The 18,430-nt window shown below is 36.6% G+C and overlaps 1 protein-coding gene across 2 annotated transcripts in view; it reads right to left on the minus strand.

Annotated features, from left to right (window-relative positions):
- LOC145764542 (prominin-1-A-like) overlaps positions 1-18,430 on the minus strand; it is an 88,525-nt gene that overhangs the window by 13,718 nt on the left and 56,377 nt on the right. Inside the window, exons 11-22 of one of the 2 annotated variants that reach the window (XM_082576163.1) lie at positions 17,322-17,448; positions 16,679-16,752; positions 15,880-16,026; positions 15,564-15,651; positions 14,849-14,953; positions 14,259-14,396; positions 9,102-9,251; positions 8,432-8,521; positions 6,947-7,053; positions 5,729-5,794; positions 5,224-5,265; positions 2,595-2,669 (exon numbers count right to left, since the gene is read on the minus strand). In XM_082576163.1, the coding sequence (XP_082432289.1) occupies positions 2,595-2,669; positions 5,224-5,265; positions 5,729-5,794; positions 6,947-7,053; positions 8,432-8,521; positions 9,102-9,251; positions 14,259-14,396; positions 14,849-14,953; positions 15,564-15,651; positions 15,880-16,026; positions 16,679-16,752; positions 17,322-17,448 (1,209 nt within the window). The remainder of the gene's footprint in view (positions 1-2,594; positions 2,670-5,223; positions 5,266-5,728; positions 5,795-6,946; positions 7,054-8,431; positions 8,522-9,101; positions 9,252-14,258; positions 14,397-14,848; positions 14,954-15,563; positions 15,652-15,879; positions 16,027-16,678; positions 16,753-17,321; positions 17,449-18,430) is intronic. The other variant, XM_082576164.1, reaches the window with a different exon arrangement.

Consider the following 18,430-nt stretch of genomic DNA (forward strand, 5'->3'; position numbering starts at 1 on the left):
TTTTCTAAATCAGTTATGTTGGTAAAGACCCGAATAACATTGGACTCGATACTTCTGATGATAGCGCAAGAAGCTTCGATTTAGACTGCTACCACGTAAACCCAAACATCAGACGTTCCAAGCGAACTAACAAAGGCGTCCCACCACTACGATATGGCGATTCCGTTACGTTTTAGGAGGGAAGAATGTTGTAAAATTACGTTTAGTTTACATAATATGTTCCTACTTTCTGGTTTCTTTGCTTGGAGCGCTTTGCGTTGATTGTTTTCTAAGTGTTCCCAACTCACTCAGTCTAGTTTTCATAAGAGCTTTTCTTACAATGTTCGGTTAAAGGGACGTTTTGTTACTCCAAGTTCTGAATGTGTGAAACAGATCTACTTTGTTCGCTTTGTATTTATGGTTTATGTTTTGCAGGTGTACTTCATTTCTTAGTTTTTTAAAACTCAATAAATTGATGTTACACACTGTAGATAGCCTATGATTTTTTGTGCTGGACAACTCTAAGAAAAGTGTTAAGAACAACAACAACCTCTTTCATTTATTTTTTGGGATTTGAAGAAGGCATTTGATAAAGTTTCTCGACTTGATATGTGGTCTATTCTTGCTCGATTTGGATGCCATGACGACTTTATTACCTTGATCCGTGCTCTCCATAATGGCATGCCTGGCAGAGTGTTACCAAAACACCCTCTCCGATCCATTCCGTGCTACAGGTGGTCTCAAACAAGGGTGCGTTCTTGTACCTACATGTTTTTTACTGTAAGCGGCTGCAATGCTAAACGAGGTCTCACAAACCTCCCCTGGTATCAACATGCACTGTCGCATGGACGGAGGCTCTTCAGTCACTCGCTTCCATGCAAAGTCGAAAACCTCTGCTCATACAATTCATGAGTTACAGTTTGCCGATGACAATGCCACACCTGCTTGTACTATTGATGATCTTCAAACAATAGCCACCATATACAACAACTCTTATGAGCATTTTGGAATGGAAGTTAACATTGATAAAACTAGGATAATCAACCAAACGCCACCAGATCACAACACCTCAGAGATCAATATCAATGAATGACCTCTAGGTGAAGTAGACTACTTCTAGTACCTTGGTAGCATACTTTCAACAGCACCAACATGTGCAAAGGATATTGAAGAACGTATAAAAGCAGCACATTGTGCTTATGGAAGACTTAACTATCATGTTTTCAACAACCATGCTATATCTATCTACACAAAAATCATGGTCTCCAGTCAGTCGTTCTTACCACCCTTCTCTATGCTTGTGGAACCTGGACATTATGCCGGCGTGACATCAAACGATTTGAAAATTTCCAGCAGGGGAAACTGAGGCAAATGCTAGGCACTCGTTGGGAAGATCGTCTTACCAACGATGCAATCCTTGATCGCGCTAGGTTGCCCAGTTTAGAACCACCATATTGCAAAGTCATTCGCCTTCGTCATTCGCCATATGTCATTCGCCTTCGCTGGACAGGACATGTCGTGCGAATGGACCAAACGATGCTCCCTCGAATAATGCTTTATGGTGAACTATAGACAGGGAAAAGACCCCACGGAAGACCAAAAATGAGATACAAAGATAAGCTGAAAGTCTCCCTCACCATGTAAACATTGGTTTGGATTCATGGGAACAACTTAATAGTGACAGATCACTCTGGAGAAAAAGATCTAGGGAAGACACGGATGTTTTCGAAAAAAAAAACAGGATACAAAAAGTCCAAGAAAATCGAAACACTAGAAAAGAAAAGCTAAAACTACCACGTCCCCTACCCTCCATACAATGTGACTTTTGCCCACGTAGTTTCTATCATAGACTGGGTCTCCAAAGCCACATGCAACATCACCATCCAAAGCCAAATTCGATTTGAAGACGAAACCAATGCTGGGACACGAGCTGGAGCCGACGACGACCTCCTCAATGGGTGCTTTCTCTTCATTTGCTTATGAAAACCTTTGTAAACCTAATTTTGTTTGTTGTCAGTTCAAGTTGGTATTTCACCAGTGACCTCACTAGCCGTACACGGAGAGCATTGATAGTAAGCTTTGAACAAAACTACCATAGCTAAGCTTCATCAGTGAAGGTGAAGGTAACTCTCATACTTGAATCCAAGCATTAAGGGATGAGATAAGGTTCTTATTGTACTAAACCATCGGCACAAACGAGAGTAGGGTAGCCAGCTCCTTTCTTTCGTCCACCTTTCCCTCAGCATATACACCCACTCAAATAATTACACCCTGGGTAGAGTGTTTTTAACATCCAGCTTAAGCCGGGAGTCGAAAAGCTACGATTGAGCTACTACTACAAGCTACGATTGCATGATTAGAAAGCGAGCGCCTCATCTGTTGCACCATCGCACTGCTTATAAGCAGGAAATTAATAAAAGCAATTTAAAATTACAGTGGTAAGCTTAAAAATGTAAGATTAAAAAGTTAGTGAAAAGGAAATAACCAAGTGAGATACCTACATATCTGGAAAGATGTTCTAAAAAGATGTTTGTTTGTTGGACATCAACCTGATACAGAGAGCTTGACGATTCCTAACCAGCTCTATAAGCACACTCTAACATAAGTTTACTCACATGTCAACTTGTCCCATTTTGTGGGTTGAAGTGGGACTCTTCTGCCTCAGCGATGCTGACCCCACTGATGTCTTACTGTAGCAAAATAAAAAAGCAGGTGGAATCAGTTCAGTTTGTTTTTATTTTAGATCATTACAAAAACAATACGAGTATGCCAAACAAAGCATGTATAAGAGGTCTAAAGAAAGGTAGAAGTGACAAAACGTAAACAATATAACGTGCTTGATACTGAAGCAGGATAATCAGTTTAAAATTGGCACGGTCGCAATACCTTAGAACGCAGAAAATAAATCAAAATTATTTAGTTTATTAAATGCTATGAAGTTAGGTAAAAAGCCTAAGAGTTATGTTTGGTAAAATTTCAGGTCACCATAATTGACATAGGCTATTACGGCTGAGCCAGTTAACCCTAATTTAATACGAGCTGTTTTCGAACGCGGAAAGCACTTCACGGGCTATCTTAGCCCCGTGCTAATTAATCGCTAATAACGAGAGCTATGAAAATCACAAAGCCAAAATATTTTACAAGATAATCGCTTTGTGTATTGTGCATATAGAAATTAGATATTTACCCAAAAAATTTATTGAAATAAAGTGTTTGAGATGAAAAAACGTCAGAAAGTCGGTTTTTATTCTAATTTCCTGAAAATAGCTTTAAAATTGAAATTTTTGAATTATAACATAGAGTACAATGCTAAACTAAACAAAAAATAACTTTTGCTCATAATGTCTAGCCACCTGAAACGAAATGCTTATTGTGAAGGGCAGGAAGGTAGAAAAATGACCAGTTTGGCTTTAGAAAATTTGCAAGAAATAAAAACTAAAAGTCAAGAAATTTCACATTTCTAGAATATTTCCTTATGTGAAATTATTCACTATTAGAGTGGGGCGTCCTCATAGCCCGTGTCGCTACAGATAGGGTTAAAACGGCTATGTTGTTTTTCTGGTTATAAATTGCTTTTTTGTCATAGCCAATCCAGGTCATGTATGGTGCTTGAGATGCTGAGGTGCTTTTAGTACAAATGGTTAGGATGTTTTAATTCGTTAAAATGCCTACCCCATTTTTATATAGCCTAAGCATACTAGAGATTCGGTTCAATTTGGTGTCTGGAGATTATGAAAATACGCGATCCTTATGCGGACGGTGAGGTTTTAGGCTGCACATGCGCGTGAATACACTGATGAGGGAAGAAACGTAATCTGTTTATTTCTTCAAATTTCTCATTTATTTTGGTCAAATAGATTATACTGTAGGCCTATGTTTTCGACAACTTTCAGCATGTTTTTTCGAAATAGCCTAGCTTCAGATGAGAAACAGAAAAAGTCGATTTTTGATAGAGAATAGCTGGTAAATTACGTTTCGCTCCTTGAATGCTACATGATTCAAGTCAGGTCGGGGTAACTTAATTCAGTTCTACTGTACCTTGCACGGTGCTTTTCAACAAGGCAAGGAAAATAACATGATAGGCAAGTTGCTGTTCTGTACAGCATTTGCAGACTCCGGATAATATGGAGCGAAATCAAATTTGTTATATACTAGAGTGGAAAAAACAATGTATATTAACCATATCGCGCAATGACAACCAGTGACAACAAGATTCACAGAACATCAGCCTGACCTATAGGTAACGCAAAATTTGAAAAATTTCAAATTAATGGAAACTAACATGTTATTGACGTGTTTTAACTAACCAGATAGCCTAATATTCACAAAGCGGGATACCACAGAGCCGGTAACGGAATAGTGTTGGGAAATATAAACTATAAAGCTATTATGCCTCCAAAACATAAATAATACATGTTTTATGGTTGGTGTATAGCCGGCTACATAGACGAGTAGTGCATAGCCGATATCGCTAAGAGCATGTGGCTGTGTCAAGACACTTATAAGGTATGTAGTCGATTGCTGAGTGGCGCCTCTTCGACCATAGCCCTTGATTTTTCTCATGATTATGATTTATGAACAGTGCGTTGCTTCAAAGAGAAATGCATACCGTCCTTCTTAGGGCTATGGCCTGTTGAACTGAACCCAGACCGATGTTTTGATCAGAACATTCGATTACTGTCATTTGCATTTGCAAAGTTTTGAGTAGCCTACTTCTGTCACAATAGTATTGACCAGTTTTGGGCTAGATAAAAAATGGCATTTAAGTTTGAAATCATCTAATAAATTGCCTACCATCCCATAGTTTAGCACCCCTTGCTCCTGTAAATCCTTGGCACTACCCCAGCAACTGATGTGGAAACATTTTGAACACTCATATATGACATGGTCTGCAGATTCGCATTCATGTTGTTAGGCATTCAAAGCACGCTAGTTTTTTCATTAGCAAAACTGTGTCTGTTTATTTGCAAAATTTACATTAACACAGAAGTAACTACAATTTTTTTGCTCAATATAAAGAAACGCAAAACTTAATCGTCTGTTATTACATTTACTTCCACACGTACTTCGACCGACGAAACAGCTTTAGATTATTTCTAAAACTCGGTTAAACTAAAATAATTACAATTTCTGTATTAGTTAGAATAGACGAAAGACAAAACGAGATTGTTTTTACGTTCAATTCAATATACAGTATAAGCCTAAGGAATATATGGTATTCAAAATAACTTGAAAGTGGCTTACCTGGTTCTCTTCGTTGCTGCACTGGCGGCATTAATGCGATCACTAAATAGAAAATAAGATATGTGAAAACTCAGAAAGGAAACAAAGCTACTTTGCTTCTCTAGATTTTCATCGAAAAAAAAAAGGAATTGTATAATTGCATAAAATTACACTTTGAATTTATTACTACATAATACGAGATATTCCAGTTCTTTTCATCACAAGATTGCATTAATGTTCATGCAACATTTGAAAACCGCTGCTTGATACATGGCGCACTGGCTTAAAATGCCAATTAATCACAAAAGTAAATTCTACTTAATATAATCAACAATTAAAAATGTTTTAAGCCAATACGCAGAAACAAAGTTAAGAAATAGTAGTTTGCTTTGTTTCAACTTTGAGAAAGTATGACTACACATCTAATGGAGAATACAGGTATGCTATAAACTCTTCTTTGAATATGCTATGGTGTAAGTAGATTGTGACATAGATCTAAAACAGAGTTATTATTATTTAGACTCACTGTAGATTCAAATGATCGTATCGTGAGTTTATTTTATCCAATTGATCCACCTCTAACCACTCTTCGCTGTAAGAAAGTTGAATTGTTAGAAAAGAAAAACACTTGAGGTTTAAAATACTTTCTTTTTAATATTTCTATCAATGCAGCAACATCATAAACTTGCTTCCGGTGCCTGGACAAGTAGCCTATGATAGAAAGGAAATGTCAAAAAATCAAATATTGGATCTTGAAAGTTTTGAAATAATAACGCTCTGACTAACTAAAACTGCCTCGACAGTTCTTTTTGATTTAAGTCACCATGCTAAAACCAGTTGGAGTATTTAGGTTATGGGATTCTTAAACCAGATGCGTGAACCCCTCAGCAATTCACGGACCAGTTTTAAAGGGTTAATGAAAGTCCAATAAAAAATCTTATAATGACATTTAAAAACTGAAATGTATTTTTACAAAAAGATTGTTTGTAAATGTTCAAACTTTGAAAAATAAAGTATGTTTGTTGCTCGTTAAATTGAATAGACCAATACGTCAATACGTAATGCACAATGCAGAAAATTGCTGGGGTTTTTTAGTGTGCTGACCCCTAAATATAATCCTGAATTGACAAGTACAATTTAAGGGAAGACATCATCGATATCGTTTGTGAATAGAAACTTTGCCATGTTAAAAAAGATAGTTCTAAAACCCAATTTTACAACCTCACATATTTGTTAACTGGAAGGGCAAACAGACGCTACACAACTTCTTGGGAAGTAATTCACATGTGGTATAAAACATAAGCAAAATGCTTGAGACAATCATTTATATAGTATCTTCAGTGCTAGATTAGATTTTTGTTTAAATTTAATTATTTCTCTGTCGTATTTTTTTTAACTATAATTTTATTTTTGAATTGTGTGGTCCAGTTTTAGATGGATTTCGAAACATTCGTATGTTTCCATGTGACGAAATTGCCAAGACTCGGCCACATAGCACAACTATTGCCTTTTTTATTCTTTAACGTAATGGAAGCCATCCAAGTTAGGCTACTTGTGGCTTTGAGGGGGTGTAAAGATTGAGCTTGCTCATCAAGTCCAGGCCTATGCCGGGTGGTTACATATCAATTGGATAGGAAGGCATGACGCCAATGTTGAAGTGAATTGTCATTTTCCAAAATAAGAATTTGTGCTCAATGTGTATCGGACTAGGTTAAGATAAAATGGCATTCAAAGAAATACTTACTCAACTTCCTCGTGCATTCTTCTGTAAAATTTAGCTAACTTCAGTCCTATAGCTGTGGCGGGGATTAAGGAAACCAAACTCCAGCCAAGTGAAAACCACATCCCGTTCTGGCAAAAACATAAACAAAAAAACACAAGTTTGCATTAACTGTCTGAATTAGATAGAAAAATAACGTAACGTTGGATTACTCTAACTGCAAAACATTTGACAACACTACGCAACAAATTAAAAAAAATGTTTATCTGCATATTTTTATAGTTCCTGGATGATTTCGAGATTCGAGAAGCTTATTTCAATAATGTGATTAATATTTTTATGTCAACAATCGCTAACTGTCCGTAAGCCATTTTGCATAAATTGGTTATGCGCTTAGCCAACCTGTTAAAAAGGCAGGCCTACTTCACAATAAATGCAAAATGACAAACTCTTTCAACATCATTAATGTGCAAACCTAGGTTTCCTTAATATAGTTCGAAGAAAATTTTTCAAACAAATTTAATAAATTGAAAAGGGTGGGAACAAAACTTTTAGAACTCCTGGAATAGACTGCGATAGCAGCGCTTTTGCTTTTTTGATAACTTGCTAATGCATTTTTTCCTGATATGGAAGTCGCAATGCTTCTAAAGTGGACAATGCAAAAATTTATCTGATTGTTTTTGTTATGATTGCGAATATGATGTTGGTGGAAAGCATATTTCACAAAAAATATTGAATAAAAGCAGATAAATCTACGATCTACAGCATATAAACTGTACTTTTGGATGCCCATTGGGGGTCAGGACAAGGCCTGGGGTCCCCATGTGCTTTGTGGCAGCTTTAGATCTAATCTTATAAGTTGGTGAAGGGTTCTAAAAGAGATTCGTCATTTGCAACTCCAAGAGTGTCCAAAGAGTCACAAAACCATCATGTCGACTGTTACTTCTGTATGATAAATATTGTGAAATATGGCAAGGTCAACAGAAAAAACTGACTTATTGAAGTATACAACCATCCACTGCATCTATTTCTCAAATTGAAACCTTTCCAGTTCTAAAACCACCTCCAAACGCAAGTAGTTGTGTGTTTACAAAATAACTGTAGCTTACATTGCTGTTAGATTTTCACCCTTATATTCTACATTGTATGTTTTTGTTGTTCTTGTCATTTTAGTTGGGACATCATGTTGAATTTGAAGACTCGCCATCGAACAATACTTCAGATATTAATGTGAAACATACATGAGCAACATGTTCAGAACTTAATTTTCCATTATTTGAATTGAATTGAGTTTGAATTGAAACCAAAAGTTTGAATTGAAACCAAACGAAATTACCCACCACACAATTCGCGATAACGCCAAAAGACAATCGACTCTGGATGCAACGAAGACGTCATTGACACTCAAAAATAGTAAAATGTGCTCATCCCGCTTAATTAAAAGTTAAACAAACCATTTTTACGACTATGGAAGGTTAGGTTTGGTCAGTTCATAATCACTGTACTCACCAAAACATCGATGAAGTTTTCACAAACCAAAGAAATGCTACTTGTGTAAACTTGATATAGGGGTCTGCAGGCGCCAAAGTTATGCACTATCTATAAAAGCAAAAAACGAACAAGCAACAGAATCAACTTTCACAAGCACAAGAAACAGTGTTTATTTCATTACTGTGAAGGTGAAGTCATGGGCGCATACATTTTGTGTTTACTTCAAATTCATTAGATAAACACAGAACGTTAGTCCTAAAGAAGTTAGTAATCCTTTTAAACACTCAAATTTTCTAACTCAAAAAATGTTGATGGATTAACTTTTCGGGTTAACGCAGGTGGTTGAAATTTAGTTTAAGCAGACCGAAAGACAAGAAAGCCAATCTTCGTGTCCATCTTTCCATCAAGCATGTTCTTGAGCATGCCATGCTGCCATTAGGCTAAGCAATACGCATGCCATTCTGTGTCCTGCTAACGACACAGCCAAATTCTCATGGTCAGAGATGAATCGGCATCCTTTCGAGTGTTGTATAGGGCTACGCCGCTATCGACTCACTAATTGCTGAAACAAAAGCTGGAAATTGAAATAGAGCAAGTATAACAGATCATACCAACAGCGTTTCACATGAACATAAATACAAAACATAACAACCACACTGTCCCAACCAATTTGCGGTTAGATTCCAACCTGTTGTTGAAACCAATCCGCATATACATCAATGTCACTCAAAAGTATATCTGCAAACGTTTGTGTCTCATCCAGCACGTATTGTGATCCATTTGTCGAAATATCAGCATCGAATCGTTTGAGAGCAGCGTTGAGATCGTCAATTCGTCTCTGGAAATGTAGAAATTATATAACAGTGATTCTTAATCTTTTTTTTATATTCTACCTTTTTAACATGGAAAATGGAAAAGCCCCGCAGGCAATATCAAAAATCAAATTGACTATGTCACTATAAACAAGCGTTTCAGAAGCGCTATCTCGAACTGTCGAGCGCTCCCGGGCGCAGATTGTAACAGCGACCACAACCCCGTGGTAGCCACGCTCCGGGTAAAACTACGCAAGAACTCAATAAGCAAACAACAAAACTCTCCAAAATTAGACTACGAGCAGTTATTGTCAAACTCCCAATTACAATCCGACTACAATGTAGAGGTCAAGAACAGGTACGCTGCCCTGTGTGACTCAACTATGAATAAAGAAAGCTCTGACGACTTGTCATCAAAATGGACAGCTCTTCGTACCGCCATCACAGAATCGGCCGAAGCAGTTATACCGCACAAAGCAAAAGCTGCCAATCAAGTATGGATGACCGACGAAGTTCTAAAGCTCATAGATAAGAGAAGAGAATCGAAGAAAGATCTGAAAAGTTTCAACTCACTAAATAAGGAAATCAAAACTCAATGTAAGCAACTGAAAGAACGATGGTGGAACCAACAGTGTGACGAGATTGAGCGTAGACCATCCATTGCTCACATCCAAGTGAAGAAGATGCAAAAGAACTCTGTGCACTCCTGCACAGGTTGCATCAAAGCCAAAAACGGTAACATCTTGCTGGAGAAGGATGAAATCCTCAAGAGATGGGCTGAATATATCAGAGACTTGTTCGACGATGCTCGTGGAAACAAACCTGCGATATCGAAAGAGATGGATGGACCACCGATTCTAGAAAGTGAGATACGTCACGCTATAAAGAAAGCCAAATTGAAAAAAGCTCCAGGTCCTGACGCTGTGCATACAGAAACCCTTAAGGTTTTAGACGATTTTGGAATAAAAAAGTTGACTGAAATCGCGAACGAGATTTACGACAGCGGAAAAATTCCGGAGGACCTATTACAATCGATCGTCATCACATTACCGAAGAAACCCGGGGCGATTGATTGCGAACTACACCGCACAATCAGTCTAATGAGTCATGTCACCAAAATTTTTCTGACCGTTTTACTCCATCGACTACGCAGATGCATCAATCCCGAAATCTCAGATGTGCAATGCGGATTTGTGAAAGACAAAGGAACTAGAAACGCCACATTCCTAATCAGAACACTTGCTGAGAGGTCGATAGAACACAGAGAAGACCTGTACCTCTGCTTTATGGACTACAGCAAAGCTTTCGACCGCGTTAGACATGAGCCACTCATGGAGATGCTTGACAGCTTAGACACAGATGGTAAAGACCTTCGACTTCTCAGAAATCTCTACTGGGATCAATCAGCAGCAGTCCGGATAGATGGCGAGCTGAGCAAGTGGACACAAATTCGGAGAGGTGTTAGACAGGGGTGCGTAGTTTCACCTGATCTTTTCTCACTCTACGGCGAAATGATCTTAAGACATCTAGATGACGAAGAAGGTGTCTCTGTAGGCGGACAACACTTCAACAACATAAGATACGCAGACGACACAGTACTAATCGCCACATCAAACTCCAGTTTACAAAATTTACTCAACATAGTCATTAAGCAAAGTGAGAACCTTGGCCTTAATTTGAATGCAACAAAAACCTTCTGCATGACCATCTCATCAAAAGAAATAACTCCAGTATGCACTATCAAAATACAAAATACAACAGTCTCACAAGTAAATAGTTTCAACTATCTGGGTTCTATGGTCACTTCGAATGGCCGATGCTGGAGCGACGTAAAATCAAGAATTGCACAATCCAAACAAACTTTCATCAAAATGGACAAAATACTGAAATCTAATTCAATCTCTCTAAACACTAGAATAAGAATTTTACATGTGTACATTTGGTCAGTTCTGCTATATGGCTGTGAATCATGGACTGTATGCCCGAAGATAGAGAAGAAGATCAACAGTGCTGAAATTTGGTTCATTCGTAGAATGATGGGAATTAACTGGATGGATAAAATCACTAACGAAGAAGTGTGGAGACGCTCTGGGTGCACCCCTGGCGTCCTCATCACAACTATCAAAAAAAGGCAAATGACATTTATCGGGCATGTCTACCGCAAACGCGAAATTGAACACTCGGTAATGATGGGGCGATTTCCTGGTCAGAGGCACCGGGGACGTCCACGTTTGGAAATCTTCAAAAATCTTTCAACATGGACAAACCAAAATTTTGAAAACCTAATTAGAAGTATGGACAATCGATCGTTGTGGAGACTCACGGTAGCCGACGCCTTATTCAGGCATGGCCGATGATGATGATGACCTTTTTAACAAAGATGATGTCATCCTTCAAGTTTTGATTGAGATCATCTCCAGTTATCTCCGTCAAGCGGTGAAATGATATCTACAATACCAATACCTACAGCTGGCACAATTTTTCTGTCTCGTCAATTGATGTGGATATTTTGATTGATAGCTCATTTACCCTCCAAAACGAGTAAATTTACCCCCAGGAGTAAATTTACCCCAGTTCAAGAAATGCTGTTATATAGGAAGGCTTGAAATAATAATAAAAAAGTGTTTTTTTCTGTATTTCACTAACTACGACAGCATACACTGCAATCACTGTTGCAACAAAACAGATAGCCTAACTAAGAGCAGCAAAGAAACTTTGGAGTCAGCTGCTGGAGTTGTATTGGCGTCTTGTCGAAACATCGCCGCGTGCCATCGAGCTGATCGAACCTACTTTCTTTCGAGCATTGGCCAGACATTCTTGTGACTCGACCACACAGCCGACGAAGGATAACGTTGTTTCATTTAAAAATCAAATTAAAGTAGCTATGAAAAAAGTAAATAGTTCTTAATTGGCATGGCTTTGCAAAGAAAAAAGAAATTGCTAGATCTAGTAGCGATGGTTTACATTGCAACACAATGAAAAATTATTATTTTCTAAATTTCCGCCCTGAAACCTCGATAGGTTAATACAACTACAAGATCATTGTGGTCAAACATTTCAAAAAAAAAAGAAGTTGAAGGTGATCCCTTACTATTCAATTGATGACTTGCATTATTTATACAATCAAACATAATTATTGCGCAATTTGATGCACAGATAAGTGAAAGTGAACAAACCCCACTTGGTTGGCAAGCAACCTGGAGTTTCTTTGTGGATTTTATTTTCGGTTTACCACAGCCATGGGTCTACGCTGAAGTTAGAATTAAATAATATTCGTTTATATTTAAGAGTTGTCAATTGAATAAACTACACTTCGAATGGATCAGATCTGAGCAGCGTTTTTTTTTTACTTATAAAATAAGAGACACTTTTTTAAATGAAGACATACGAGTTTAAAGACAACGGTGCATCAGCAGTTTTTTGATGAATGGAGGGTTGGCCTTGAAATACGTTGTTCAACTACACAGCACCTAATAGGTTGAATCACCATTTCTTGATCTTGCTGGTCCTTTGCAAAACTGAGGTTTATCCAACTGGGTTATGGTGGTGAAATTGTTTTCTAAAAATATCAACTGGTTTTCTCACATTATCTCTTCGAAAAACATTTCAATAAGGATCGTTGAAAAACGTTTCGGAGGACATGAAATTTTATAGTGTGGAATAGAACAAGAAGTTTGGTGGTGTGGAATTGACGTTCCCTTCGAAAGGAAGCAAAATTCATAAGAAAGAAACTTAGTTTATTTCAAAACAAAATGCAACCAAGACAAACCACATTGCTTCGAAACGGAAACAAGCAAAACTAATCGGCTAATTTTGTTTTGAACAGCTATTGGGTAAGTAATTTATATAATGGAATCAATGAAAAATGCAATTCAATACACAAGACGGTCTAAATGCAAATTTCAGCCACATTTATTTACGAGTATATGGTTACAAATCAGTTTAAACATTAAGTTGGGTGTAATTGTTAAAGCTATTTGTAGTTGACAGCATTTTTCTGATAGTCGAGCTAAGAAAAGTTTTTCTATTTTACTCTTTAAGTCTAAAAGATAAACAAAATGTGACTTTATGCCATGTACGACAAAAAGCATTGTTTTCAGAGCATAGAGTTTATGTAAAATTAACAAGTTGTAGGCTGCATCAAATATAGTTATTATTCACTAAAATCCTCTACAGCCTGTTTCACCCTAAAAGAAGGATCATCAGAAGGTCCTGATAAAAACATATGCAAAAGCAATAAATCGGTAATTCCAGTCAAGGTTACTTTTTAATAAAATTTTCAACCTTCCCTAACATCATCTTCAAGCACCAATATCTACTCGGTATTGCAACATTTTTCAAAAAATATCCGAAGTTAATCTTTTCTAGATCCATAATAACCAAATCGCAGTATCAAAAGAGAGTGCTCAATTAGTTGCATATGTTTTTCAGGACCTTCTGATGATCTCCCTTTTGGGGTGAAACAGGCTGTAGAAGATTTTAGTGAATAAAAACTAGCCTATATTTGATGTAAATTGCTCCGCTTGGCTTTTTGCTTGGCATGAGCACTTTTTGTAGTATTAATAGTATTTATTGTTCAAGTCGTGGGCTATTTAGCCTAAGTTTTTTGGTGTATTTTACTGCAGCTTTTCCGCCTGGGTGGAGGCACTAAGTTTTCACGTTTTGTTTGGCATCTAGGCTATAATTTAATTGCAGATGCTACGTTAACTAAAAAAATCACAGAACCTTGTGATTATAGCGTAGTTTGAAAAACAAAGCATGTCTAACTGCGCACGCAAAATATGAAAATGTATCTAAAAACAATAGGTACCACTAGTTGAGATAGATCATACACACACTGTATTTGTTAAACTAAAAAAATATAATGTTTCAGACTAGGGAAGTCTTCTATGGTTAGCCTGCGTGCAATGATCTGTTTATTGAGCCTTGAGCAAGCACTACCACAGTTAGAATGACGACACCCATTTGACTGAAATAACTTAAAATCGAATGCAGATAAGCAAAATATAAGATTTTATCAATGACAAACTTACGTTAAATCCAGTAGATATGTTCTGAACTATCAGATAAGTGTTATTAAGATTGCCCAGTGCTTGCTCGAGTGGGACCACCATAGTAGAATGCATTCTCAGGATGGCATTAGAATGGGAACGAATGGTATTTACAGTTTGCTGTAGATAAGTTAAAAATTTATGTGGATTTTGCATTTTATTTCACAGTTTTTGATGAAAATATCTAAGCGCCTGTAAAGACTACTTTTTCACACGCAATACCTGAAAATATATATACAAACCAGCATATTACTGGGTGGTTTACTTTTTAACCTGGGAGATCTTGAAGTATATTATGCGGTTGAGATGAGTTCCGAAAAAATAAAAAAAAAATAAACAAAGCCTGATTTTTCAATCTTGAATTTGGCGTTTAGATTTTCGGATTGCTACGACTTTGTTTGAGACCAATTCCAGCTGCCATAAGCTGTTTACAAATGCTGCTATTTTTTCGTCATAGAAAACGTAAATCGTTTAATTCAATGTAGTAGAGAATTAAAGGAAATCATCATTTAAGTTTTATGTTATTCAGTGGAATAAATGACGGCATTGGAATCAATGTATGTTATATTTACCTGCCCAAGTGCATTAAGAGATCCGTTTGCTAACATGGCTGCAGCGGAGGTATTGAGATACAGGGCGTATTGTGTCAAATCGGATGTAGTCAATCCCAATGACATCTATCATACAGAAAGAAATCATTTGCAATAAGTTTTGGGCATGGTCATCTGGGGATGCGGCCTGATTTGTCACATTTTGCAGATTTTGATTACCGCTACTGCTCGTGTTTGACTAGAATTTTCTAAGATTTTTTACTTATTGCTGACTCGTAATGACACAAAAGCTTTTTGTTATCTTGTGGATGCAGCAGAAAATGAAAAAAAGAAGTTGAAATACGCTCAATCGGACTGTTACAACAAGCGATTAAGGTCTGACTGAAATTTTGGAAACAAGTTATTTTTATTTTTCAACGTTTGATGATGTTGAAACCGATGTTGTCACTTGGGAAAAACAGTAAAGAAGATGTTAAAATATAATTTATAGAAAAATTCATTCAGACAGTCACTAAAACTTGACAAATCCGGAAAATTTTAGAGAATGTGTCAAATCAGGCAGTAGCCATGGTTTTGTGTAATATAGATTGTGAAGTAAGCGAACACAACAAACGGTGGTGTTTTCATTTGCTTATTGATTGCCAGACTAGACAGAATTACAGATAGAGTATTAAAGTTTAAAAAATAAGTCTTATCTTAAAAATTTGATTCCATCCGTTTGATGAAGCCATCTTACCTGAGTCATATAAGTACTGAGGTCTATGTTATCTAGACCAGAATTATTCATGGAACGGAGGGCAAGTTGGATTTGTGGGGAATGGATTCTGCACAAGAATGTATATTGTAAAACTATGTTAGGCTATGTTAATTTAAAGAAAATGTAAAACAATAGATACCTCCCTGCAACAAATTTTTTAGATGAATTAAATAAGTTGTTTAACGAAAAAAATAGTTGTTCAGATTTTTACATCAAGGAATTTATGAGCTGTGCCTACAGACAGCTTACACAATTTAAAGCTAATTTTCAAAATCAGTGAAACAAGCAAACTCACTTGATCGTACTAAGATTAACGCGAATGTTGTTGAGATCATTTCTAATGTCCTTTGTTCGGTTCGCTTCTTTTTGAAACAGTTCAGTAAAATTATATGCTTCATCTAGATCCAAGGCTTCGTATATCGGTTTGTTGATCTCACAATCGCTGTAAAAAGTTGTAGACATGTGTTTGTAAAAGAAAGCACAGACATTTTATTGTAAGACGAGCATCGGAAAAATGTTCGTATCGAAGGTACAGAATTTTGCTGACTGGGTACGTATTTTACTGATTGAAAAATGGAAAAGAAATCAAAACACAGAGATGCATAAAAAGAAGTGAGAATATTAAAGCTATGGGATTATAAGAGGAGAACATGTCTGCTACATTATTTGGATATGGAAAGTTAGCGCTGGATATGGAAAGTTAGCGCTGGCAACCCAATACAATGGGATAACTGAAGAAGAAAAAATATTAAAAATCTATGTTTTGAAAGAAATAAGACTCATTATGTTTCCATTTTGTAGCTCTTTAAAGTACAATGCTTGTGCAGACTATCTGCACAAGCTTGAATACTACGTTCATCGCATCCAGTAATGTATATGTAACCTTTCAATACTACAAACATAAAAAAACAGTTTAGATGATAACCCTCATTGAAAATAGACAAAGTTAAGAAAGTTGTTTGCGCTGCATGTGAAACAAAATTGTGATTAGTATAATTAATCAAGGAAATTGAAAATCAAATTTGGTGAGGCAATTTTTGATAAAACGTACATGCCTTATCATTAACGGTTATTGCAATTAAGTATTAACTTACACAACAAGCTTATAAATTGAGCTGTTCAAACGAAATCCGGATAGTCCACCAATTTTCATAAGCCGATCCAAGAGCTAAAAAAGAAACGAACATATCGAATGTACTGCTATTTTGAATTCATCAAATGCTGGCATTTGCACAACAATCTAAACTCTTAGTGTAATTTCTTAAGAATCGATTTCGCTTAGTAATAGCATCTTCAGCTTGAATTCAAATAGAATCAATGAAAGATTTTAATAACAAAGGTTTTACCAGAAATAACATAAATGAGATCAAAACACAGCATGGTAGGCTATTGAATGTAGGCCCATATGTTTCACTACCAAAATAAGTACGGTAGTGCAATGTCGTAGTAAAAAAAATCGATTTGGATAAATGTAGGAATCTGAAAGTTTTGGGTGACGGCAAATGTAAAAAAATAATTTATTCAAAAGGTTTGAAAAACGTCTGGCAACACTTTTGTTTAACGCAGTTTTCGTTTGGCAGGTGATTGGATTCCACGAGTTGACCTATTTCCAAACTGCACCTATTAATATTGAAGAGATTGTGCAAAAAATTCACCTGCACAAGTGGAATGGTTACGAAGGAAAATAATTAGCCAAGCCTTTACATCAATTACTATTTTCTGCAAAAGCAGTCTTACCTTTAAGCCTTGATAAGGAGGTTCCAAACTTTGACAAACGTATCTCTCAGCATGGCCCCCAGCAGTGAATAATCCCATGACCAAAAGCATCAGAAGCCAAGAAAAGACGAAAGTAAGTCCAACAGCCCTTCAAAAAAAAAGCAATATCTGAAAATCGATTTTAACTATAACGTTGCTTAAATTATACAGAAATCTGACTTTCTACTTTTGCTAGTTGACTTGTAAGTAGGCCTAAGTTCTCATTTTAAAAAAGTTTTTAAACTAAATTGTTTCATATCGTTTCAAAGACAACATTATTTGACCCAAACGTGCATGTTTTTTAAAATTTAATCACCTAGTCACAAACAAGACAAAAAGTATAATGTGATTAAAACTGTAAGAAAAAGAACTAAGGTAAACGGTTATAGTAGTCTGAGCGTAAAACGTATTGACTTGGAATAAATTGCGACCTTAACAAATTAGGTATCGTTAGAAAGCTTAACTCCTCTAGATTAAGATTTTCACTCTCCTCCAATCAGAGATCCTTGGCAAAAAAAGTTATGGCCATTTTTGAAGCAGCACCTTGCGCCGCTAGTGGCGAAACTGTATTTTTCCTTTTGCACAAGTTTTAGGCTCATTTTTAACTTTTTTCCCTATGTGTATAAGAAAGAGACAACTCACCTTTGATAAAATATTATTTATATTTAAATGACGTCACTCTGACGTCATCAAATTAAAATTGCTTACCTATTACTCTCAGCCCATTGATAATTGCAGATCCAATATATTTGTTCTAAAAGATCGCTTTTAGACATAACAGAGCTTCATATAATGGTTCAAGGGGCATTTTGACCCCAGGTCCGGTTTAATGACGAAACTAAACGCTACAAGTGGCGAGAGTATATTATGGGCATTATACAAAAAATGCGAAAATTTTTAAAACTTTACTTCAATAATTATGCCGTGGAGTGTTTTTTTTTTATTATCTTTATCCTGCATTGCGGGAAAGCGGACTTGAGCGCTATGCATCGGTGTACGCCTTCCGACCTACACCTGACCCACGCTGCAGCCGACTGCAAGGTCTGTTTCCGGTTGTCTACTATGCTTATGACTTAAATTTGGTACTACCC

Source organism: Aplidium turbinatum, chromosome 2 (genome assembly GCF_918807975.1).
Source record: "Aplidium turbinatum chromosome 2, kaAplTurb1.1, whole genome shotgun sequence".
Lineage (NCBI taxonomy): Eukaryota > Metazoa > Chordata > Ascidiacea > Aplousobranchia > Polyclinidae > Aplidium > Aplidium turbinatum.